This window comes from Lingula anatina, chromosome 1 (assembly GCF_051362555.1).
Source record: "Lingula anatina isolate TDL-2025a chromosome 1, LinAna3.0, whole genome shotgun sequence".
Lineage (NCBI taxonomy): Eukaryota > Metazoa > Brachiopoda > Lingulata > Lingulida > Lingulidae > Lingula > Lingula anatina.
Genome location: NC_141767.1, coordinates 52,562,233 through 52,589,265, shown reverse-complemented (window position 1 = coordinate 52,589,265; position 27,033 = coordinate 52,562,233). Strand labels below are relative to the sequence as shown.

Below are 27,033 nucleotides of genomic sequence, written 5' to 3'. Positions count from 1 at the left end.
AAGCTTGTCACGATGCTCTGACACCTGTAAATAGTGGCAGTAATCTTATAATTTGACCCTTCCTCTTCTTCTCCGCTTCCTGTTCTGAAAACCCAACATTTTTTCCCACAGTGTGTCAGTCTATATATACCCACACTTCAAATATAAAAACTTGTTTGGAAATTATAGTCTGATACATCTCTTAAATGACAACCCCACATCATAACCCTAAGTGCAAAAACTTGATTTTAAAGTTAAACTGCACAGAGAATAGAAAGACAAGCAATAAATTGCATTATGCATTTGATGAAGAATGACATGCCTTAAAATTACATGGTAACACCCTTTTAAGGAGTATGGGTGTGTCACTGAAGTGGTTTCTTTGGTACGCAATAGATTCTTTCTGTCATCTCTCTTGGTGCTTGGGGAGTTGTGTTTTTGAAGGAAGGGGAGAGCTGCTTCCCTGAATAATCATATTTGTACAAAATTTTTCATTATAGAAGGAATATAATCACATATGACATCTAGTGAGCCTCGGACCTTCCTATGAACAAATTATTCTTAACCACTATCTAGCCTTATCAAACAATCATACACACAAATACCACTATACATGTACCTGCATCAGCCTAAAGACAAATCCTTTTATGTTGATAAAATAGCGGGGGGAAAAAAGCAATCAATGGTTCTGACGGAAGAAATGATACACATTTCCCTTTCCTTGAAGTTTTAACAATATGCAGCTAATTTATCATTAGAGTCGTCAGTGGTTTGAACTATAATGCCGTGGTACTGTAACATATCACCAGAGGGTGTTTAACAACATGGTTAAGTTTCATTTAGCATGTAACTGCAACTTATGATAGGGTCATATTAAAAGACAACTGGATCAGAGTTAATGGTGAGATTACAGTCATGGCTTTACTATGCTTAGTTCCTCCAATCTTCACACACCTTATTCACCTTGTCTCATTCATATCACATAGGCCACACACAACTCACTGGGGTTACATTGCAGTCTGCCCACATACCACCCCCTTCCTGGACTTTGGACTTGCATTCATTTCAATACCCCCTCCCCTCCCACATCAAAACAACAAAGGACTTTGACAATATTGCCACACCCATCTTACCAGTAAGCCCAAACCCCATCAAGAACTTCTCAGAAGAATTTACCTCAGTCTAAAATCTCCCCTCTTCACCCCCTGCCAATCTACCCAAACCATGCCCTATAACCTTAATGTATAGACATTTTTTTGCTCTGAGACACCTACCAAGAACTTCTAGGGTATTCTTAATTCTATACTAAGATAAAATATACAATAATTTTATTGGGTCCAAACCAGATAATACCCTAATGCAGGTTCTTTGTACCTAACCACCTAAAAGAGAGACACATGACAAAAGACCACCTTAAAATCAGATCTCAATATCTCATTCAAATGTCACAGGCCCCTCTCCCATTGCACCTGCCAAAGTGATAACTGGAGTAAAGAAATTGACAAATGTGAACCATTGTGGTCAGCATAGCCCTTAGAATCATAAAGTTTCAGTGCTGTGGTGTTTGTGGTTGACATCAGGGTTTTTGTCATTAAATTTGGGGAGCAGTGGTGCTGTGAACTTTTTTATATACATAAATAACTGGGTAGGTGTATCATGGGGGGACATGAAGGCACATGAGCATGAGTAACAGGAAGAATAAGAGTTGGTAATTACGTAAACTTTATAATCCAGATTGTATGTGAGTAAATAGTAAATAAACCATTGAGAGGTGTTACATAATCACACAGTACTATCATGGAAGTCTAGCTGGGGTAATGGGTTCTTTCACCTTGGATTTATTTCCTGCAATTTTCTGTGTGGAGGAGTTCAAATAGAGGACTTCCCCTCCTGATGCTGCTATGACTTGTGTAACTGTTGGGTCGGCCATGTTAAATCACCATCTAATGATGTAATGAGCACCACTGAAGTGTTATCAGAGGGAAGATAATTACCCTGCCAGTACCATCAAAAAAAGAACAAATCTATGTCAGAATTGTAACTAAAAGTCTGGGTCAAGTATCATTAAACTTGGCCAAACACACTTTAAGCTAAGTTTTGACAAGGGGTCACTTTAGATACTAGATAAGATAAAAAAAATTCAAAGATAGACGCAAGTTTTCAGGTTACATGGTACTTAAATGATAAGTACCCCAGTTAACCTTACAACCTCCAGACAAGGGGTAGGAGGGGGAGATGGCTCCAACAGATACCCAAGTTAATACAAGCACCTCCTAGCTCTAGATAAATCTGATCCAAGATGATTCATCCAAAGATCAGAATCCACAGTAGTTAGCGAGGAAGTCACAGCAAAGCTGTACCATGCAATTTCTGTGGTTTCCTTCACAGTTTTAATTGGAAACATTTTTAGTTCAGGCATATATATCTCAGGCTTTAGTGCTGCTGTTAAAGGGTAATCCTATCATCTATAAAAAGAATTAGATGACCTAATACTGTTTAAGCTGCTCATGGTTTGCAGGAAAAAAAAATGGTACACAGAAGCAAAAGGTGTCAAGATTCTAAAGGCTCATTCCCAATGAAACTATCGTTCTACATAGATTGATCCAACTCCTGGGGGACTCTAGATGCAGTCCGATTAACTGAATGACACACCTCCTCAAGCAGCTAGGAAGTGATTAACTTTCATGTGCAATCAGGCATACTCAAAGGGAAATGCCTTCTTTCTCTTAGACCCCATTCCCACAGATTTTAGATCGATCTATCCCCGTAGGGAGTCTCACTAGATTACTGTCAGCTTAGCCGGCTTAAATGTCTGTCCCGCCTACTAAAAGCTGTAAAGGAGTAATTAACTTCTGTGTGTGGTTGGCTGACAGCAATTTAGTGGAACCTCCAGGGAGTTAGGTCGATCTAGTTAGATCGTTCTAAATCTCTGGGAATGCGCTCTTAGAAACAGACTGCCAGTCACCACAAAATTGTTATTCCTGCTGCCATTAGGTGTATTTTCACTGTGTCAGTAAGCTAACCCTCCCAACCTTTCAATTTTCCAATTCTTCACCAAAATTTTTATGGTAACTTGTTGTTTTTACAGATAGTGGCTATAACTCATATATTTCTTTTGAAGAGGGTTTGCAATCTGCTTTCCATCGAGTGAACTTATTCATTTAAATGTTAATTAAGTATGTATAATTTGTACAGATCTTTTTTGAAGAGGGTTTGCAATCTGCTTTCCATCTAGTGAACTTATTCATTTAAACGTTAATTAAGTATGTATAATTTGTACAGATCAAAATAAATCTCAAATTCTATCACTGTTATCAAGTCTAGAATTCTTCTATTTGTATCTAGTTACACTTTTTATTAGCATGAGGTCAAGCTTAACCAATGATCAATTAATTAATATGAAATAGCCTCTAAATACCCCCTACCCATTTTTCAGCATTTCTCATCAAAGGTTGTAAGATTGCATTTACAGGTACGCATAACAGAATGAAAGAACCCTTAACCCACCCATCTTATTGATAATACATGCTTTGCTGGAATGCCATTCAAAGTTGCATTTCTAGTCAAGTTGTGAGGGCTGTAATTATCATCTCTACCTCTTGTGCTGGGCCATAAGCTAAAGTTGGGTTAACATGCATTAAGGAGGCATACTTCCCCCACCAGAGATTCTAATAATGACATAATTTTTGTGCATATTTCATTCAAATTTAATGATTTATTCCCAAGCAAAGGAAACCATCGAAACCCAGTGTTATCCAGCGACTTAGTGCATCATTTTAATGGAGTTATATTTCTTTCTTATAAAAATAATTGGAAAACATACTTTAGGCTTGGACAGCTTGTTTCAAGGATATGGCAAAAATAAAGCCAGGAATAAGGTTGCATTTCCTGTTATATGTGACAACTTTGCAATGTACTTGGTATTTACTATCACAGCAGTATAAACTTTTGGTAGCTAATCTAATCCTTTGTTTGTTTCGCCTAATTGCATCATAATGCAGGTAATTTGCTTTCCAATAGACTTCCTATGGTTAGAAGTCTTACTTACATAGTCTACTTGGCCCTAACACATAAGTACTAAGTTAAACTGCCATACCTTGAATGGAAATGTGCCCAAACAGTTGTAATACACATAGTGCTGTGACTTTGACAGCTTATTGACCGGCACTTTTTTTTTCTACAATGATCACCAGTTTCCAAAAGAGGGTAGTGAACAGGCATTTTACATTTCAAGGATGACACAGGAAGACAAGATTTTGGGAGAAAATTAACTTAAGATAGCTGATAAGAAGAAGCCCCCTCCCATATCCACTTAACAGAAGAAGTGCTGGTTAAGTGAAGATGTTTTGATAAGATAACTTACTCAGTGGTGATGGCAGCCCCTAGAAACACCCCCTTACCCATTATTACCAGAGGCAAAGTACTTGTTAAGCATAACACATGCCGTGCTTGACAAGTGTTCTTACACCATGCTAACAGGGTATAACCTACAACTGGTCTGACCTTACCAGTTCTTACATCTGAAGTGCAATCATAATGAGAATAACTATTTTTACGTATCTTTTGGTGTCTTTTGGGCACACCCTTTCAGGCCCTTACATCATATTCCATCCTAACCCCAAGCAACTGATATTCTTGAAACATGGTACTGAACATTTTGGTTCCCTCCAGTTTTCTTCTAGCTTCCCCTTATACAACAGCATGACAACATCTATAGCAGAGAGTAAATCATATCTGTTTTAAGAGAGTAAAGGTACAGGTCCCACATCTAAAAGAAAGATGAGACTTGAAATGACACAAGCATTAAGCATTGGCTTGTTCAAGTGGCACCCTAATATAAAAAAAATATTTATATACATAAGCATTTGCTGACTTTTTACATTCACAGAAATCCCCCCCCCCCCCCCCCCCCCCCCCCCCCCCCCCGTCTACCAATTATGACAATTATGTGTTACAGAAGCAAGGAGGTACTGGAATGAAACCCCAAACACCAAACCTATACACATATATAATTGTTAAATATTTAGTTTGGGTAAACTGGTCTTCTAATGAAGCCATATTCAATGTGTACTAAAATTCACTCTGTCGGAAAAACATAATTCAGGGCGGAGATACTTTTTAAATGAGTAATAAAAACACATTTTCTGTATATCTTTCTGCCTATACTGGCAAATGTTAGCACATTTTTCCTCTGAACAAACCAAACCTTTGTAGGCAAGGAAAAAGGCACTTCAAGTGGGACCTATAACTAGCATCTTATCTTCAATCTCATTAAACATGATCTCTCCTGATTGACCACTGGTGCTGATAAGCAGACATCCGGAAATAAGGGCCTAGTTTTATGGAGAGTTTCTGTCCTAGTGTCATGCCTGGTCACCCTGAGAGTCCCAATTACTACAAAGGTCTTTTCCTCTGCATGAGCATTTGCTTGTGGTGTGAAAGAGGATTCCCTGTCAGAGTACTCTGACTCCCAGGGTGCAAGCCAGCCACCCCAGCATGTTCTCACAACATGCTGTTCTAGCAGATGTCTTGGGATAACAGAGAGATAGGCTGCATCAGTTCCCTACTCAAACACGCAGCTACACACTGTGTAAACTTCAGTTGTGAGCTTTGTAAAGAATACTATCTGCTTCAAAGAACTTGCCAGGCCGAACCAGAAGACGGCACCAGCTGGGTGTGTAAACAACTCTTGGATATTTGTGTGTTCTTTCAATTGGAGATCATTTTGCTTGTGTTCTCTAGAAACTAGGAAAATTCTTTCCTTATGTGTACTGCCATCAAGCACACACCTGGAGGGGAGGGACCCTGGCAACACCACCATCAATCTCTTATCTTAGATCTACAGATTACTAGGTCATTTACAAGCAAATAAATAAGCAGCAAAAGATCAGCCCTAGGGGGTATGGTGTGGCAGTGTGGTGCAAGGGTGATTTAAGTCTCAATTAAGCACATTATTCCTAGATAATATCTTATCTTTCTATTCTAGAAAATGATAAAATTAATACTTAGGTACATTACAGTTAACAATACTGCTCTATATATAAAAAGGGGGTGGAGGTGTCAGATTCCTAGGGAGTGGCTGGGTCTAAATACTGATATGACCTGGCCTTTATGTAGTTCTCAGTTGGATCAACTGAAGGAGTAAAAAGTCCACTTTTTCAGAAAAAAAAGACCCACAAAAAACATGCCACCCCTCCCACCCCCCTGGAAATTGTTAGCCACAGGCTTGCAGTACCCTTCATATATTGTGAATGTGCATAATGGTAAGCCTGTGTACAAGTAGGAGACAGGACTCTCATTTATATCCGTCATTTTTTACTGACGGCACATTCAAAACAGATAATCCTCGGACTGACAAATCCGTGGATCAAATATGGCCGATCCAGTTAAAAGGTAGCTGCTTATAATCTCCTGATGGTCTCCCTGCCTTCACAAACTCTGTCCCTGCAGAGGCCTAGCACTTTTAAACCTCAGACTCAAGATTTAATCCGCTTAATGGTGCATGTGGAGGTGGTGAGACCATCAAGGGATTAGGCAACTTCCTCTGATATGTGGTTGGCCATATTTAGTCCGCGGTTCATCTTTTCTGAATGCGACCTGAGTCAAGTCTGTGTCCTCATTTCAACCGATCATAAACTGAGGTAACTTTATTTTTGTCAACAATCAATCACCTGTTAATCTATTCACATGCCTCTCTCTTGGAAAGGAAACATTCTTTAAATGCCAAGTGTTAAATATTTTATTTCGGCTGGCAAAACGTACTGATGAAAAGTATTTTTTACCACAGTTTTGCCTAAATGTTAAATTTGGCTATAACTTTTCAGATACTAAGCTTACTAAATTGCCAAAGTGAGTCCAATGAATTTTATTTGCATACACCATCACATAAAGCTTCCTTTTCCAGCCTTATATATGTATAATCCCATGTCCTCAGGTTCCACCAGTATGGTATACAGTATGGTAAGTAGTAGCCTAATAATTTTGTTGCATGTCATATCGCATACTCCATCTATTTTGTCACATGTCACCTTTTCTGTCATGTGTCACATTAAAGGCCAGGAAGACAATTCCTGTGTATATGCAACCTCCAGGCGTGTCTCTTTGCTTAGCTTCCATCATGCCACTAATCAACATCATCAGGAAACAATTACCCACTATCAAAGCACCACAGCATCTATCAATACTCAGCTACCTTTAGACTCCATTCTCCCTACTGTTGAACACAGACATTAACAATGTAGGAACGGATAGGACACTTGCCAATGATTGTTCACTTGCAATTTATCAGCATATGCTTCATCAGTACATCAATATTTACAAAGTTTTTGTTGACAAATAAATCACTCAGTAATCGCTGTTGATTGTGTTAGTTGGCAGTTCATGATATGCAATAATAACACATTATCTACTGTGATATTTGTTGTACCTACACTTTATTTGATTAAGATCATACAAATTTCAATATCTTTTAAACAAGTGACTCTACACAAACTTGCTTTTGCTTATGTTCCACAAATAATAGCAATACAGCAGCATATTATCTGGCATGCTATTGGAGGTATCAACACTTCACATAATTCAAATGCACATTAATCTTTTTAGAACTCGTCTGCAACAAGACTGTCTATCATGATGATTGGACTACTGTCCAATATGGGGATCCTAGACAGCCCAAAATTTCATAACTTCTCAAAACTTGAAGTGAGATTTTTTTGGATTTGGAAGAGAGTGGGGTCAGAAATAAGGACAGGCAAGAAAGCTTAGTGCAGCAGTGAATTATAAATGGGTGCGCTTCGCTATGCCGAAGGTTCGCTATGCTGAAGGTTCGCTGTGCCGAGGGTTCGCTATGCCGAAGGTTCGTTATGCCGAGGGTTCGCTGAGCCGAAGGTTCGCTATACTGAGGGTTCGCTATGCCGATTGTTTATAAAAAGATGTTAATTTTACACACACCCAATAACTACAACAAGTTCGCCAAAAATAATTAGAGAATGTTTTCTTGTCAGTAATTTCCTAAATGTGGGTGACGCCCATAGTGCCAAAAATAATTAATAAATTAACTTACATAACTGATTATTTAAAGCGATTTAAGATGTTTATGTCCATAAGGATAAACCTTCAATGCGCAGTTTTAACAAATCCAAATGGTACGGATGGAAGAAGAGAACTTTTAAAACTCGTTTATTTTCAAAAAAGGCCACTGCTCGCCACGTTACATAACAAGCCCAATGGGTGATGGGTGGCCGACTTTTTCGGCGCAGCGAACCCTCGGCGCAGCGACCCTTTCGGCACAGCGAACCATCGGCATAGCGAACATTTGATTTTGGGGCTCCGGAAAAACTTAGCCGATTTTAGACCAATTTTCCGGTTTTGTCGGCACAGTGAACCCTCGGCACAGCGAACCTTCGGCACAGCGCGCTGTCCCCATTATAAATGATAAAAGCTGACAATTTTTTTGAGATATTTTTTTGTTCGTTTCTCCTTAGTTCTACAGTTTTTTGCACAATAATGTCTCACATTCACCACAATTTGTGTGTTACTTTTTACTGCTTTTTAAAATGGCATTCCTGATGCATAAAGTTGATCATCCTTATGGCTAAAAGGTTAGCCCCACCTCATGCAGATTCTGGCATGTTTTCCAGTTTCACATGATGTCATGCAGTGCTGACAGCCTCGTTTTAGGCTATCTCTGATGATTTCTATAACTGTGTCATCCTTTCCTGCTGAAGTCATCATGCAACAAGACCAGGTGATCTTTCATTCATTATATTAATCTTATGTCCTGCTTCTACAGACAAACAGAACTTTGACAAAATATACCTGTCTTGTGGACTTCCAAGCTCTGGCAAGCAACGGGAACATTCAAGATTGCAAAAGATCTCACTTAAGTCTGCTGCTACAGATTATTTTTTATTAATGTACAATGTAGCTGTTTTGCATAATGCCTGTTAAACTGGATAAATCCTCCAAACCCTAACACATTTTTGATGAAAGCAGTAATTTGGCAAAAATACATCGTTCCCTTGACACCATATTTTTTGGAAGCCACTTTTAACCTAATGGTAATCACTGCTTGCCTGCAATTCAAGAAAAAAGTCACACTTTCTATCTTTTGAAAAACTTCATATATTGTGACAAATATTGTTACACTTTCCATTTATTTAAATGGAATTTATAAATGACACAATTCTTTACACTTCACACTAAAACTTAAAATAATTATTTTACACTTCCTTTTAAAGCAGGAGAAATTTACGAATGGCAATGAATGCAGCAATCAATTTTCTCTTCAGTCTGGTGTAGCAGTCTGGTAGTCACCTTCTGAACACGTAGTAGTTTTAAAATGACCTAGAGACGCCATCCACAGAAATCAAGATGGCTGTGTGGTCTAAACCATCTTGGTGGGAAACTACACCGTGCCTGGCACATCTGACACCTGCATCACTTTATGGGAGATCTGATTTCAAATTTTCTTTGGGTTATCTGTTCACAGGTAAATAACTGTGCAGACATTAAAGTTCATTTTGAAACTCTCTGGCTAACATAAATGACAAATGTAGCTGTACTCCACTCCCCCCACAGGCATTGGGTATATTGCGCCTGGTTGGTAAAGGCACGGGGAACGGGATACAGCCCTCAGCACCACAGGGGTCAGCTCGGGCAAATGATTTCATAAAATTAGACATTTTTAAGTAAAATTTTTTGAAATTCTTACACCCACCTAATTTGGTGATTAAAGGTGTTAGAATGCTCCAGCCTCTAGGTGCTTTAGACTGCAATGACATTGGTGTCTCTTCATGTGAGAAAGTCATACTGTAGTACTTCAAACTGACTATATGAAGAACATGGAACAGAGTGCCGTCTAAAAATAAGTTTGTATCAATTAACATACTGTATAAGCTTGGCCTACATTTACAATTAATCTGGTGCTACAAAGTGTCATTTTTCAATATTTAATCATTTGGCATAATGCCTAAAACGCTAACTACAAACATATCATGGCAACATGCCACATATCATCTAATCCAAAACATTTTTGTATAACTGAGATCTGTTTTAGTGTATGCCACACATCAAATCTAAAAAACTTGACAAATCTTTAATCATGACTGAAAGTCAGATGGTTGTTGCATAAAAAACTGCAATAATTTTTTCTCTGTCATTCAGGTAAATATGAATAATTCTCTTATCTTCTATCATCTGATTAAAAAACTATTCAGCACATATTACAGACAAAATTATCTACATGCTGTATAATTATTGTTATTCTATTCCACCACAAGACACCTGAGCAGCCAAAGGAACTCCACCCTCGCTCCACCACAAATTAAAACTTCATTGAAGCCTGGTCCCAATCATAATATGCACAAATACAAAAACAACAAAGTGTAATTCTTATGTGACATTTAAAAAGAAAAGAACAGATATTCTAATAGGTGAATGGAAAGTGATTACATAGTCTCAAAAGTCCTGGATCAGATCACTGACCCAAAAGATGCCCAGCTGACACTCCGGTCATATGGTTGGTTATCTTACAACCTCAGAATTGGCCAGAAGAATAATCTGGCCTCCAGCTGCTCGGATCAGGAGGACCTTTGCTACCCTCACCCCCATTTTTCTCAAATATCTGTTAAATTGCTTTAACAGCAATGTATAACATGCACACACTCATCACAACTTGTGGTTAGGAGAAGAGCGAGCAATTTTTTTCACTCAATAGACTTATAATACAATAGCACTGATGCAACCTGGCCATTGTGACACATTACTGGTAAATTGCATGTTAATCGAATGGAAAAAAAAACAACAAAAGCTTTTTGCTGCTTGAGGGGGTGTCTGTGTTGTGGCACTGACTCAGTGTCACCTGGGATTTGAATTTTCAAAAGAGAACTTTATAAAATATGTCTGTCAGGAATAGATTATTAATGGCCCAAAACAATCAGGAAATTATAGCTTTATCTTATCAGAGACAGCAGGAGAAATAGATCATCAAAACTGCTAGCTGGGTTCAGATAACTATCACTACAATTATATTCTATTTGTCACATCATTTCACACTTGGACTATGAAGAGTCTTTACCTTTGGCAGCCATCATTCATACCAGTGTCATTTACAACCCATTGTAACCAGTACAATCAAGTCATCTGACAGTAATTTCAGCCTCCTAATTTAAACAATCAACCAAAGAGTTTTTACAGCAATTGTCACATGTTTCAAGCACAAATGTTATAGTCCCAAATATACATCAATGCCTTCTTTGATGCAAATTGTCAAAGGAAAATAAATGGAGAAATGTCCCTTTTTTCACTTTCATTAAACTATTTAATCCCACAAGCAGAGGCCAATAATAACTCTCCTAAAGGGGAGCAAAAAACCTTTTCACTTCAAAGACACCTTGAGTTATTCATGTATTGATGACATTTCTTTAAAAAAATCCCCAACATGAACACAGGATGTTGCTGGTCCACCTTATCCTATTTCAACCACAAAAAACTCCAAAAGCAGTACATCACCTAAATATTTGCCAGTATATACATGCATATATATGGGAGACTTGTTTTTTGAGTTGCATTAAAATTCATATATCCAGGCTGCTTCAAAATTACTTGTTCTTTTCTCCAGGGCAGAGCAGCCAGGTCATGGAAGCAGGTGTGGGCCATTGTTATGCTAATAAATCTTCCGTGCAATATCCAAAGGGAATCTAGATCCAAGCATGATAGAGTGAGAAAAAAAGGAAGAAAATAAGCAACACTGAACAATTTGAGGCAATATAAAGTGGTCCTGGCAAAGTGAATAAAGGACTGAGGTAATGAAAAAACAGTGACTATACATACTTATTAACAGACAAGAATAGTTATATTGTTTAAATTTGAAGTGATGGAAAGAAAGAAAGAGGAAATATGAGAGATAACCAGTGTGCGTTATTTTAAAAGAATCTGCATATAATCAAAACAGAGTGAGTGTAATGGAGAAGAAAAAGTCCTAACATTAATATGTCCCTGAAAGACAGGGGAGGGAGGGGAGAAGAAAAAGTGAAGGCATTTCATAAACATTTAAGTCTCACACTGTACTAGTAGAAAAGAGGGAAGAAGAGGAGAGGTTTCATGTATTTATGGTTTGAGTGAGCGCCCTCCCCCACCCACCCTCTACCAGGACCATGGATTGATTTTTTCACTAGATATTCACAGATATGTTTCTGTGTTAGAGAAAAGTGCACATTAATCTTTAATGGTAAGACAAAATATTGACAAGGAAAACATATGATTGGTTTTGATAATGATAAGAAAAAATTTTAGCAAGGAAAGATATGTAATTTGTTTTTATATTCAAATGAATAAGGAAAGAGATTATAAAAGGTCAAGAGGAAAGGATGAAAAGGATGATATTTGAGATGAAAATATAGCAAGATGATAATTTCAGCCAGAAGGTAGTGAAATAAAGCAAGTAAGATATTGAGTATAACTGATCAATTATGCTAAGATTAAAAGGATAATTTTTTTCTTTTTTTTTTTAACTGAAAGAAAAGACACTTGTACATTCTTCAAACAACAGGAAACTAGTGTCCAAAAAAAATCTCTGCAGGAGAAGTACCACCAGCAGACAGCAGAAAGGATGAGCAGGCAACAAGGAAAGAGGGATGAATGACAGGAACATGTGAAAGTTGAGTTTCTGAGGCCGTTACCCAAATATAACAAAATCTTCTCAATGAGTGCAAAATGCTCTGACCAAATGTGCTCCTCATGAAGCTGTTGTAATAAGATCTCAGGGGCACATGCTTGTACAGTCATAACATAAACATGGGGCCCTACTAGCATGTTGAACCAAGAGATAGCAGTTTATAAAATCTAAACATTTCAACAGGCCCACACTTGTAGTTTTAGGAACATTTGAAATAACTTTTCTCCTTTTATCACTCTGATGAGATAATAAGCTAGGTAAGGACCTGTCAGTTTTTATTCATCGTCTAAACAGCAAAGACATGGTACTGTGGAAGATAAAGAAGTCAAAGGAGGAAGCCCACAATCAGTCTCCATGTCTGAAGCAGTTGTTCTGCTCCCTAAAGCTACACTGCTGTGATAAGGGAAAAATTTGGAGTCTGTTTTAAATGAGATAAGTTGTCTCACTGCTTTTATTGTGGGTAGTATCAGGAACTGTGAGGGTGCAAATGCCCAGCCCTCATTTTTTTTCATCATTTATCTGGTGATGCTCAGAGTTTTTACTTGTTTTTTCGTTTCAATGTCTATCATATCATGTTTTTGACAAACATTATTCAAGGAACAAACCCACTATCTAATTTTTTCACTTTCCAGTTTTTCATCCCGTTTCATTTTCTTTTCATTTACAAACAAGTTTTAGCAAGGCAATTGCCCACTCCTTATATTGTGGCATTTTTTTCCTAACAACACTTATCTTTACATTCAGATTTTTTTTCACTGTTTTCCTTTCAATATTTTTCAAGTATTGTTTTCTTTTCCTCCAAAAAACAAGTTTAAATGATGTGTCACACATGAAGACCCTTGGTAAGTTTATCTCCTTCCTGTCTTACAGTAAGAGGAAAACTTATGCATTTTCCATCACGATTGTCTGAAGGCCTGTTTCCAGCACATTCAGCAACATCTCAACTAACACCGTCTCTAAACTACAAACCAACTACAGACTATAGCAATCAATTTTTTTCAATCAATTTTTTGTTGTCTTGCCCACTCCCATCCCCATCACTGAGTAGAGATATAACTTAACTCAGAGTCTTTCCAGTACCAGACATTACTGTTCTTGAAAGGCAGAATGTGGTACTTCAGGGCACTGAAAAGACCCAAAATTAGGTAATGCGTGTAGAATGGTAAAATAATTCTGAGAACAAAAAAACAAATAAATAACTATAGCCACTAAAATTCATTATACAAACTTTTGCCATTTTAATGCATCATTTCCAATGGCAGTGAATTAGGGCTCATTCCCAAATAAACTATTGTTCTATGTAGATCAATCCAACTCCATGGGGACTCTGGCTGAATGCAATCAGATTAACAGATTGACACACCTCCTGGCATTGAGTAGAGAACAGAAAAGCTGGTGATTATATGAGTATGTTGAAAACAAGAGGAGGCTAGAAAATAGAATCTGGATGAGCAAATGCTAAATCTCACTTCAGTATTCACTCAAAAGACGGCTATTTGGAATGATTTCCATTACACAGGCTGCTGAAAATTAGGTAAGAAGTTAAGCAGTCACAACTGTACTGAAAATGGGCCCAACACTGGTGTATTTTCTCCAGCTGCTGTTTCAATCATGGAAGGGATACAAAGCTTTTGCTACGGCCACTGACAATCAATGAGACCCTTTTTTATATTCCATGTATGAGACTATAATTTTTTTTGTCCAAGATTTTTTGTGACAATTAACTTTCAACTTAGTTTAAAACATCTCATATAAATGTTTCATATATTTGGTAAGACAAAAGCAGCTAGGAAAATGCACATATGAAGAAATGAGAAGTCAATCTTATATGCCTGAACTACCACTGAGTTTGAAAAAAATGTGGGTCAAAGATGGCCAATGCCTTGTACTTGGCAAAAATTCAAAAATGATTAAAACATATATGATGCTTTGTCTTTTATTCTAAACATGATATTAGCATATTAAGATTATATATACCAGTATTTACAATCTTTATCAAAAACTGAAACAGCAAAACACAGTTTTAATACATAGTAAAACCAAACAAAAATAATCTAAATTGTCTTAGTACAGAAAGTCTGTTGATTAATGATGCATGTTCAAAACACTCTTGACATATGTAGGTGAACACAAATGAAGCAGACATCTCTCCCAGAAACTGATGACTCAACAGCTTTTTATGGAAAATGAAATCATGCATTTCTAGTAGCCAGAGTCTACCAATGCCCTGGAAACCTTCTTGCACAGAGCTTTCAAGCAAGATTTGTAGCATCAACATAGCATTTTGAAGAAGGTATGGCATAGGGTTTTAAACACATTCATACATAATAAGCTGACCCATAATTATGGGTTTCACTACAATCTCCTTTTAAATAAAAGGAAACCATTTAGCATGATTCACAAGAACACAGAACCATCAAAACAGTAGCTAAAAAAACTATGAGGGTAATATTTACCATCAACTTTCTTTAATAAAAAATCCATAACTTCCTGCTAATTCATATTGACAAAACATTCATTTATCAGATTTTTTTCAAGTAAAAGAAAATCAAAAGTAACAAATTTCAGTTTCAGTATCCTACCAAATCCTCCCACTAATGTCTTCACAAAGCAGATTGTCGTGACAGTTTTCATATCTTCCTCTTTCACTTAAAAAAATCAAATATCCAAAAACTTTCAGAATACAAACTTACTGAGATAACTTTCAGTACTATGCATTGCCATGAGCCATGGCAAAACAATCTGGAGCTTCCAGATAGAAAGTACTATACCATATATATATTAGCACCAATCCTTTAATAAACCAAACCTGTAAAATGACAATGTTCATATCAGCCTGGTTAACAACTTGCTATACTGCACTTTAACATGTGTGATTTCCAAGCTACACCTTAGTATGGAGACTTAATGATGATAAATGACAGTGCGTGTATAAATAATTTATTCACTGAACTTATTAATCTTTCATGTGTGAATGCAGCCAGGTTGTACACAGAAACATGCTTGTCTGACCCCCCCCCCTCCCCTCTCCCTAATCATAGGCTCACTCTAGGTTATCTTTTTTCTTTTCCACTTCAATTTTTTCCTGATTCTGGTCAAGTGAAATTAAAAAGATTTTATATTTTGTAAACATAAAGAATATTTTAGTCACTGCCACAAGTTTTTCAAACCACCTCCTTCCATCTACTTTTTCCACATTATATTAGCACATCTTCCACATTCCAACAAAGTAAGAAAGGGAGGATATATATATCACATGCTGACATGGTGTCCACCTTACTGGGCTTCAGACATGCAATTAACATCTGCAATACCAACAGTCACCCTTTGGTCAATTGATCACTAAAAGCCAGGTGTAAATAGGCAGAGGTTCTTATTACTAGTTAAAAATCACTTTAATAATACAATCTAGTTTGTTTAATGCAGTGACATCACAAAATACTATTTCTCAAAAACAATGATGCTGAAAAACTTCTTACTACCTAGAAGGGCAGTAAACTAAATTTAATATGTCTTTTTGAAGGCATTAAAAAAGTTCAAGATACCAATGTCTTTCAAGCACTTGGTTATCCCTGACTTTTATACATACACTGTATCTGTCTGTTTTTCTGGAGTGTCTACCCCAACTCTCCTAAAAATAATGAACCCATAGTACGCTGAATTCCATTGTAAGCTGTGCTAAACTAGAGTTAATTCCTAGGATAATGACTCTCAGTTGCTTGCACTGAGAAAATAGGTGATTGAACTCTACTGTTATTACACTGTGGTATATCAGTCCTTAATAAGGAGCACACCCTACATTTCATTTGGCACATCTAATTTTATTGAGAAATAGTTTTTGTCTCACACAAGCCAACATTTTTTATACCAGTGAAAATACCCAGGCAAAGCATATATACTATTTTTATGTATATTTTACAACATGGTTGTTCTGTAATTTGAAGATGCCTACCACTATGTACTTGGTATGTCAGTATAAAAACATAGATACTGGCAAGATCTGTATACCATTCAGTAAATACATTTTAATACCCTTAAAACCCTAATCATATCTGCACATGTATCTAGACCCATGTATCTAGACAGCCAACCCTGCACTTAACAGTGCATGTAAGTGCTTGTAAGTGCAAAACAAGACACTCCTGCTGTACTTGCTGTAAACACGTGTATTGACTTGCGTGCGTCAAATGTGGATGTCAATTTCCAATATTTTAAGGGTATGTACAATAACGTGATTGTCTGTGCACAAACATGAAGTCTTTTAAATGTTTCATGCTTTGCTTATGTCTACATGTTTTATGAAAGGACAGAAACAAAAACTATACAATTTGGGTTATTTTTCACTAACTGGCAAAACATTTCTTCTGGTACCATCAGTGCAACAACTATATAGAAGAAAAAAAAAGAGACATTTTAAGGACATATGTTGATTTAGTCATTACGCACTGGCTGTCCTGTGCACTGACCAGGTAGAATGACCACCAAGTGACCTATACCAGCAGGTGCTAGTAAAAAAAAAATCCATTGGATTATAATATCATTAAGGTGTGCCTTATATAAGTTACATTACAGGTGTGTTATTCATGTTGTCACTTAATATGTTGTTATTGTTCAGTGCCACTATTGAAAGACACATCTTAGTGCAACTGCAGTGCATTGCAAACCTGTGTCTGGCTTGTTTTTGTTGACAGTGGTAACAGGTTACGTCTTATAGCACTGAATCTATACCAATATTACATCACCAGGCAGTAATTATGTGAATACACAGATATAGTATAATTTCTTACTTCACTGCTCCTATGTCAAGTTATAAAAATAAAAATACATGAGAAGACAATAAAATACAATAGATATAATATAAAATACAATAGATATAATATAAAATACATAGTCTGTCATCAAGAATATACACATAAATATATATTTGCTGCCCACATTTGTTTATTTTCAACTGTTGTTTGTAAAATGTCATATCAAAATCACTTAACCCATATACGATGAATGTCATGTTAAGTATGTATTGGTTTTAGATTACAAATTAGAAATCACATTGGATGCAAATTTTGAAGAAAAGTTATTTTCCAAAATAGAACAGTTATTAAAAAGTAAACATCTGTATGGTGATATATTTAGTAGTAGGTTCAGAATAATAATGTTATGCATCAGAATAATTCAACAACATCTGCTCAATATCTTATCTATCCCTCCATCACTGCATTTGTAAAGAAAAAATAAGCATTTTAATCAGAGTATTGATTTGATCAAGTAGAAAAAAGGCAAGAGAATCAAATTTCATGATTAGAAAGTGATTAAGTGTGACACAAAGCTCTACATTTTCTTGCTTTTTTCCCAAAGGACTCATGCAAATGATCTTGAGTTTTTAGCAAGTTGTTATTTCTCTAATTAAAACCCATTGAGTTGGCTCTGCCTAGAGACTTACAGTAGATGTGAGCAGATGGCAGATTAGCATAGTTGAAAGCATTAGGCCATGATTTACCTCTGGGCTACACAACAGGGGAGAACTAATCAGACGTTATTACCTGCTAATTAGAACTTAATTTATCCCTACTAAGATGTGCTAGGCACAGGGCGGGTACAAGCCTTCATTTTACTTTGAAGGAGCATACCTATGTTGTACTAACTTTACAACAACTTTTCCCACCTGAGAGACAGCTTTTATGGGTAGCTAGCACTAAGTGTCCTGTGGATTAAAGTCCACAAGACATTTCACACTTATACACAAAATTAATCAAGTTTTCACAGAATCTTTTCATTATTCATTGTGGCTTGTAAGTTGTTGGGAGGGTCTTGCACCTAATGCACCTGACCTGCTGCCCTCTTGTGGTTGGAAAAGAACTGTGCTGACACCTTTTGGCACAATTATTAACACTGCTTAGGTGTATGTGCTGCCACCTTTTACTTAAAATTTATACTATTGATAAGGTTAAAATGTATATACTAGTAACTACTGTGAAGATTATTTTTCCAGCTTTTGTTAGGTAGATCTAAGGGTTTGCAATAAGTAGGGAATAATATATTTCCTTACAAACTACATATTCCTGACAAAATGTTAGACCTAAACTAGTTTCTTCTTGCTATGTGGTTTCAAAGTGTTTTAAATGTACACTAACAGTAGGCATAGCTGTATCCTATCAAACATAATATCACTATCCGAAAATAGTCTAATACCTATGACCATCTATACATGAACAAGTAGTCTCTTGGATGACTTTTATCGATACAATTTTATGAAAATTAACTACTAATATCATTCACATATCTGTCAACTAAATATTATGGCATTTTTAAAATAGTCTTTACGTGAGAAAAATACTTTTTCTCTTTTGCAAGTTGATTTTCCTATTCTTTATAATAAAACAGAGAAGAAGAAATGTCTAAATACGTAAGCATTATGTGACCATGTCACACAATAAGGCACAATCATGAATCTCCTCTGATGCAATTTTCGAGTTAATGCAGCACAAGCAGCTAGCAGTACTATCTTATGTTTTACATAAATAATCAACTCTCTTGTTGAAATCCAGGCATAGTCTTACCATTTTAAAATGAGAACTTTCCATACATATTCTTGCATTTTTAAAATGAAAACTTATGTAAAAGTGAAGTTTATCTGTATCACATGTTTGAGAATGCTGTGCTTTTTCATTTTAAAATGTGTAGCCAACAAAACTCCTAGCCATATCTTCATCAAATTGTTCTTTTGGTAATTAATTGCTCTAATCATAGAAAATCAGTGTGTGTATGCACCAAACTTTCAATTTGAAAAGCTGAAAAAATTATATTCTATAATTCCATGAAATTTTATGTAATACTCCTTCATGGCATATACTCTAGCACATAAAAGCTTTGACTTAATAACTTTTATAATGACCACATAGCGCTTGATAAAAAATCAAATTCAATGCCAGAATATGACCTATTAGAGTTTTACCCTAATTTCTTAGCAAAACTTAAAACAGTTATCCATGAGTCTTTTTTTCTTTTTGTCTATCTATGCCCAATCTATTCTTTTTTCATATTAACACATCCTTTGAACTCTGTTGGAAATGTTTCTTCCCAAACTTTCAAAAATGTGGTCAATTTATTCCCCATCAATGAAACCCAATCCAATACTGAATACATTTTTCTCAAAGACAGGCTCTAATGTTTTGACTCATTAGCAGGAATACAAACAGGGTATCAGAAGTCTACTGGATTATCTTCATAAATACATTTAAACTGCACTTCTGAAGTGTGTGTGTGTGTGTGTGTGTGTGTGAGTGTGCGTGTGTAGTACTGTCTCACCCTGATTAATTGTGGCATTGGTTAAATTTTCGACTTTTCCGAGAAAGTAAAAGGGATAACAATTGTTCATTTTGCGAAAAAAAAGGATGTTCCTGGGGTAAACGACAATTTTCCCAAACTTATCAATGGTTAATGAATCCGTTCTGCTTTTCACGTTAGTCACTGTGCGTGTGTTTTGTTTTTTTCTTCTAAGTTTAGTTTTTGTAATGATCTCTTAAGAGTTGACTACTAGTACAATGTTACATTATTAAGTCAATTTTGAAAAGGAAAAGGCACCTTTAAAAAGACTTACCTGCTGCTATCCAGTGACATGCACTGTCTTAATGTTGTAATCCAAAGTGCCTGCTTGATTGCCATCAGCATCAGCCTAAAAAACAAATAATTGTTCATATATTTCACAGCATCTTATGATTTCATAATATCAAATATCAAAATAAAACAACTACTTTTTATGCATAAAACAAATCTGCTATCGACAATGAAAAATCACTGGAGAAGTTAATGCAGCAAGAAAAACATGTTTTAACAGGTTTAAATCATTGTGCTAAATTTCAGAACAATTTTCAAACTAAATTTTCACATTTTACAATTTTTTTTTTTAAATTTTTATAAATTATCAATTTCTGATGTTAATACTGAGATTGGTACATTTTATAGTAAGTTCAGTTACCATGTGAGCTGACAGTTAACTGTCAAGCTAGAATGAAGAGCCAGAATCTTGGATTATGGAGACAATTAATGAACCACCTTAGTCATCTTGATAAGATTTCCCAACATCTGTTGGATGGGAATTATAATAAAGAATCAATTACCTGTATCCTTACCAAAAAGTGACTGTTTTAAAATTATTATGATAGGATGGATGATACACCTTTGTCTTACATGTATGAAGCCGGAGGAAAGCCCTGTCATAAGCTGAGGCCAGCAAAAAAGTTGCCAAGGAAATCTACAATGTCAGAATCTTCCCTATCTTTGAAAAGAACAATTGTCAACAGAAGTATGTTGGATTATAATACATTTGGAGAACTAATAAAACATTAACTGTCTGTGAAGTGCAAGGACTAAAGGTGATGATATATGAAAGTGAAAGAGTTCAATCAAAACTTGACAAAGGATGTTCATGGGTTCATGGCTTCAGCTACATTGTTTATGAGCACAATGCTTTTTACATGTAGCTCCAATATGAATTATTGGAAAATGCTCTCAAATGAAGGAATGATATTCTTGGACATCCAGACATTGGATATTTCCTTGGCAACATCTTTGCTGGTCTTAATTCATGATAGTGATTACTCCCCCAACTCCTTTCATGGAGAACAAAAATATTCCATCCACCTCTTTTTAATAATTTAAAGGCATTCACCCTTTGGTTGCTTAAGGTGAGAATAATTGTGATTCTTCCTTTTAATTCACATGCAGCAGAAATTGAGATAACTTAATACTCCTTGTTGTGACAGACTGATATCTCTCTTCTGTCATGTTTGATAATACCAACAAAAAAGGTAACATACTTCCATTTAAAATGTAACAATGGCAGCGCTAACATAAGAAATAAAAAATATATTTTACAACCCTAAAAACATAAGAAAGACATATAACAAACTATAAGTCCTTTAATTGTTTATAATAATATTTTTCTTAGGGCATTTTGTCTGCCATTTTGAAAATCTTCATTTTACTAACCTAGATGGCTGTTGTGAAAAAAAAAAATAGTTGTCACTTGAATTTAGCATCATTTTCTGCCACAGACAACACTAACTTATCAAAAATTTGTGCTTCACCCAACCCTATTCTATACAGGTATATATATATGAATACAGTTACTGTATGTAGTACATATGCTTTGCATGTGTTTTAAAAAATAGTGAAATTACTGACCTAATGAAAGCTCGTAGCTCAAATTTCTCATAAGAAATTAATTTTTTGACCCATTTTGCCTCTAAAATCTCACATAATTGTTATTTACCCTACCCTAGCCTAAATATCTAAATCAAATATGGTAATAATTCACTAGCATGGAAATTTCCATCAAAAAAAAATTTTTTAAATATTTACTACAGCAAAATTTATTAAAGAGACAAAAACAAATACTGTTTTATCTTTGTTACACCAATATTATTACATGAAGTATAATGAAAATGACAAACAAATATATCCTAGTTGTACAATTCTAATAAATCAAATATATTCTACCTTTTTGTTTAACATAAAAATTTATAAGCAATTTAGAATAAACTTAAATTTCAAAAGAATTTTGTACAGCCTACCATCTCATTAACAGCAAACACCATCTAACACACTTGTTTATAAACTTAACTGCCATATTTAATAATCAAGTTTTATTAGGATTGAAATGCCTGTGGCACATATATTCATTGACAAGAGTGACGAGTTGTAATTGATTCCATGAATAGCAAACTGACATAGCTGGAAATCGAAATATACAAATATCTTCGTCGTATGCATATAATTCACAGTTCTTACAAATCATATGAGGTAAATCAAACTAAAAAGGAACTGAACAAACTTAATGCCAGTGTTAGTACAACCAGCAATGACCAATTTAATCAGTAATAACCACATGCAAAATAAGACCTTGATATACAATCTAACAAATGCAAGCACAATTCATTTTTATTGATACTTACATTCATTTATTTCACATCTTTTGCATATTTTAAAAACCTAAGATATCTCCTTCTAATTGACAAATTAAATTCTAATACACACTAAAAACATTTCAGACACAATAGAGCAAATCAACAGAAATGTAATGTTCTCAAAAGAGAACACATTTTCAATCACTCACCTTGGAAATGCTACATCCACCAAGTGACAAAGAGTTATGAAGGACAAAGAAGTTCAGATTTATTGACATTGAACATCTATTAATTAACTGCATGTAACAGTTAACTAGGCTCAGCTTGCTTGCATAAGCATTATTATTGATTGAAGTCTTTGTTTTAGCACACAATGATCAATCCCTCTTATTTTCACACCAGATGGCACTACCTAATAGCACTCACAAAGAAAAATTCTCTTTCTTCAGTGTCATAAACTGGGCCCTCTTTAACTACTAACTTTTAAAGTCAATGAGCTAAATTTTAAAAAAATCACAATCACAATGAAATAAATTTTCAACTAATTTAATTTTAACAATGTGCCTCCATCCAAATTAATTTAAATAGATAAAAACTCATAAGTCTGAATGCACAATCAATGGTAATCAATAAGGTAAAAAACAAAGAAATATCATTCCACAAAAATTACATTTTATTCTAATATCCTTCTTCATGCAAGTAAATCTGCCTCCCTTGGTTACAGATATAATACCTTGGATTTTTCAACCATACTGAGTTTTCCTTCAAATAAAAATTTAATCCTACTTACTTAGATTTGATTTTCTTTTTTACATTTAAATTTTAAAAAGCACAGTGTAGGCTTTTTTAAACAATAGAAAAAGAAAGAAATTCCTTCATATGTGTTTAAAATTCTATACTGTCATTTTAAGTAAATGGATTCCAAATATTTCTCATAATGTTTAGACCTCCATGTGTTTCGGTACATTTTAGAGACAAGTATCAACTTCATGTACTTTAATTTGAGGAATGAACTAGGAAAGGAGGAGATTTGTAGGAAATGTAGATACAGAAAATGACTTCAAGACATTTACAAATGCAGATGTAGTATACTAGTACCTCTAAAATAAACATCCTACTTTTCCTAACGTTTTAGAAATAAAATTAAAAATTATCAATTTAATAGTTGTTTTTTTTTTTCCAAAAGTTCTAGGTGCATTATTTTTCTCATCAATCATTAACCAAATGAAATGAATTTTGCAGTTTTTAAAAAACTTTCCAACATAACTTATAAACAGAATTAATGAACTGGAAATATAACTTAAATTTTCTAACAAAATGTAAATACTAAATTAGAATTAGAACAATGCAAGAAATACTAAAAGTTGTTTTTTCCCTATTTTTCATTTAAGCTTTTGTTTTAAGAAATATGGATGAGTTACAATTTATATAATTTTTAATGATTTTCATACTTGAAGGTTGTTATTTATTTGCTTAAACATTAATAAAAGCATGCCCTTCCATGACAAACTATTGCAATAATATATAAACAAGTGGAGAAAAATGTTCTGCACCTTGAATCAATGATAATGTGATGCACCTTTATAAAAATGAAAGCATGCTGATAAACATCTATATATAATTAGCTTTCTGGGTATCATATCTTTGCCATATATTAATACTTGATTTTATTTTCAACTGCAAAATGTATATACATGCATTTTTTAGCCACAAAATTATTTCTATAACTTAATTGACTAACTGACCATCCCTATAATTTATTTCAATCTAAACAGTTTATATGACATATCTTATTGAGATAATTCATTTTAAAATCTGGTGCCCAATTTTCATGTACTTGCAGGTATATTTTCCATACTCCTCTTTCTTTGAATTCTTTACATTAAAAAGAAACTATCTCTGAAGTGAAAAAAAAACGCTCATCATATAGCTAAGTACGCAGCCTTGAACTCTTTGTTTAAAACAAAGGATTTCTATTAATAGCTCGCCTATGTTAATCAGACCATGTGCAACAGCCACTGCTCTGTGACATCCAAGTCCCATATTAAGAAGATGTCTATTTTCTATTTGTACTATTATTGCAATAATATATAAACATATTATTTGACTTTAAACTATGCAATTGCTACCCATGCATTGTAACGTACGTGGAAATCTACATGTACATGTATGTAGACCGCCAAGCAAGACGTAAAAAAAGTGAAACTTTTTATTAAGAATAGTACCCACAATATTAATATGTTTCACATCCAGATATAGCTATCCTTAATTCCATAAAAATAAGAAAAAACGAAAAGGTCATGTCTCACTTGCTTTAGGCAACGTCGTTTATTCGCATGCCGCGATGTAGCCTTTCGCAATCCCCTCCTCCACCTCCGCCTACACCCGGAAGTCGCTCCATACGGTGATCTTACGACCTCTATTACCCATAAAATGTTACTGTAACTAAATCGACGTGTTAAAGTAAATCGCTTGAGCTCAAAATCACAAATGTCATGTACATCCAGGAGCTCGTGCATATTTCGATTCCACATTGCAAATTTGCTTTGCTTGTTATGACACATTGTAAGTTGAAAACAACAAAGAAACCGCAACAGGTCCCCGCATTCCATCACTGAAATCTTGCAATCGTCGCAACGTCTCGCCTCATTACTTTGCATGTGTCTTGAATATGTGTTCAGAAATAATGCCCTTGAATAAATTGGTATTCTGATGATCTGTTTTCTTAAACTCAAACATTATTTCCAGCATGGGACACTCCCGCCACGGTTCTTTGTCCTCCATGTTAGGTCACATGGAAGGGAATTCCGCTTTCGATTGGTTATTTAAAATCTCGTTTGACCTCTCCAAATCTCACGTCAGCCATATTTGGAGACACGTCTGCTTTCGTGTCGATTTCACAGGTAAATTCCAGGTGAGTAGCGCTCTGGGTAATCTTCAATCGTAATAGCAAGAAATAGAATAGCATAAAGATCAAGAACCCTAGGATTTCAAATAAAGTACAAGCTGGTAAGCGGAAGAGTCGAATTACTATTTGACCCGTATACGGGTCCACTGCGCTGCTCTGCGAGTGTCGGTGGCCTTTACCAGAGCATGTACACATTACTTGGTAAATCGCAATGCATACTAGAAAAATATATGACATGTAGAGTCTATGAGTTTTACATCTACCGGTGGAGTGTTTGCCTCCGATGTAGTAGGTCGTTGGTACTTAACTTAAGGGTATCAGGCTCCAAGATAAGTGACCAAGCAATGATACATAGCCGCGTATCATAGCGATTTGTGACCGACAGTAGCTGAACAAATTTACAAAAAATTCTTTGCTTGGCTTAAAATTTACTGATATTCTGCATGGGACTGGGACTAGTGTTAAAACTGCATCTTGGTAGAGTTTTTCACCCTATTAAAAATATCATAGTCCATTTCATAATTATTTTGCTGCAGACTACAGTCGATGCTCTGCTGATTTTACAGAGACGGAACGTGTCAAGGGTATTTTCAGATATTTTCTGGTATTTTTCAGGATGGTTACTGACATTCAGCTAGCTATCTTTGCCAATATACTTGGTGTCACCCTGTTTCTGTTGGTAGTGCTGTACCATTACATTTCTGTGAACAACCCGAAGAAACATGAATAGAAACCTGGAGAAATTGGAAAGTAAGTTTAGTGCCATTATATTTTAAGTATTTTTTAAGGCAGTAATGTACATTGATGTAAAATTTTGACATTCCAATGTTATTTAGGTATATCATCACAATATGAAAATATAACAAAGTCATATTTTCTGTTTACATATCCTGCAAAACTACTAATCTTTCCCCGTGCAGACCTGAGGTTTAATACAATCATTCAAATGCTGATGACAGTATTTTTTTCTGAAAATTTACAGGAAGACATGGTGGTTTAAGTGACTGCTCAGTCATTGAGAACTAAATTACTTGTCAATTAGAAATGATATAACACATCAAATCCAAATTCAGGTCAAGCAATGATTCACATGTAGGAAAATTTATTGGATAGGAAAAGTCCAGATATACTCCTATATCCCAGTGTTTTGATATAGTGCTAAGACGGTTTCTATCATTTCTATATGTAACTCTGCTATTTGACATTTTATATGTTCTGGAGATAACATCATTTAGGTCCAGAAGAGTCAGAAAATGTGAATATTGGCTCTCACTTTTTGTTTGTACCAATTTATCAACAATTTTGAATATCATTTACTTATTTTCAGGTAATTTATGACCAGAGCGTCATTTGAGTCCTTCCGATTATGGTACAGACTTTCAAGCTAGATTCCAAGTGAAGTGAAATGAAGGTCTATAATCAATTGAACATAAAAGGTCAACCAAAGAAGTGTTTACAAGGACCAAGCATTATGTAGAAGAATGACATTTCAATCATGCCAAGAATTGTGTAAATTGTGAATATTAAAGAAAATGTCATGAAAATAAATGTATATTTGTCCACTA

The 27,033-nt window shown here is 35.2% G+C and overlaps 2 protein-coding genes across 11 annotated transcripts in view; one reads left to right on the top strand and one right to left on the bottom strand.

Annotated features, from left to right (window-relative positions):
• LOC106165036 (uncharacterized) overlaps positions 1-25,321 on the bottom strand; it is a 139,086-nt gene extending 113,765 nt beyond the window's left edge. For 3 of the 6 annotated variants that reach the window (XM_087001895.1, XM_087001900.1, XM_087001893.1), the window contains exons 1-2: positions 24,870-25,321; positions 20,253-20,327 (exon numbers count right to left, since the gene is read on the bottom strand). The gene's annotated coding sequence lies outside the window, so the exon portion shown is untranslated. Of the gene's footprint in view, positions 1-4,075; positions 4,099-5,185; positions 5,498-20,252; positions 20,328-24,869 lie in introns of those variants that run through there. The other 3 variants (XM_087001894.1, XM_087001897.1, XM_087001896.1) reach the window with 3 other exon arrangements.
• Positions 6,925-27,033, top strand: LOC106160788 (dolichyl-diphosphooligosaccharide--protein glycosyltransferase subunit 4). Of its 5 annotated transcripts, none has more exons than XR_015332074.1 (5): positions 8,601-8,725; positions 9,270-9,469; positions 11,600-14,189; positions 25,309-25,474; positions 26,084-26,218. XR_015332074.1 is itself a non-coding variant. In XM_087001918.1 (3 exons), exon 2 carries the CDS (start codon positions 26,085-26,087, stop codon positions 26,196-26,198), a length of 114 nt encoding a protein of 37 aa, XP_086858044.1. In that variant the 5' UTR covers positions 25,422-25,474; position 26,084; the 3' UTR covers positions 26,199-26,218; positions 26,796-27,033. The 5 variants fall into 5 exon arrangements, 2 of the variants coding, with proteins under 2 accessions (XP_086858044.1, XP_086858045.1); XR_002886384.2 differs by having other exon boundaries at positions 8,637-8,725; positions 11,600-11,783; XR_015332075.1 differs by lacking the exons at positions 8,601-8,725; positions 9,270-9,469 and adding an exon at positions 6,925-6,939.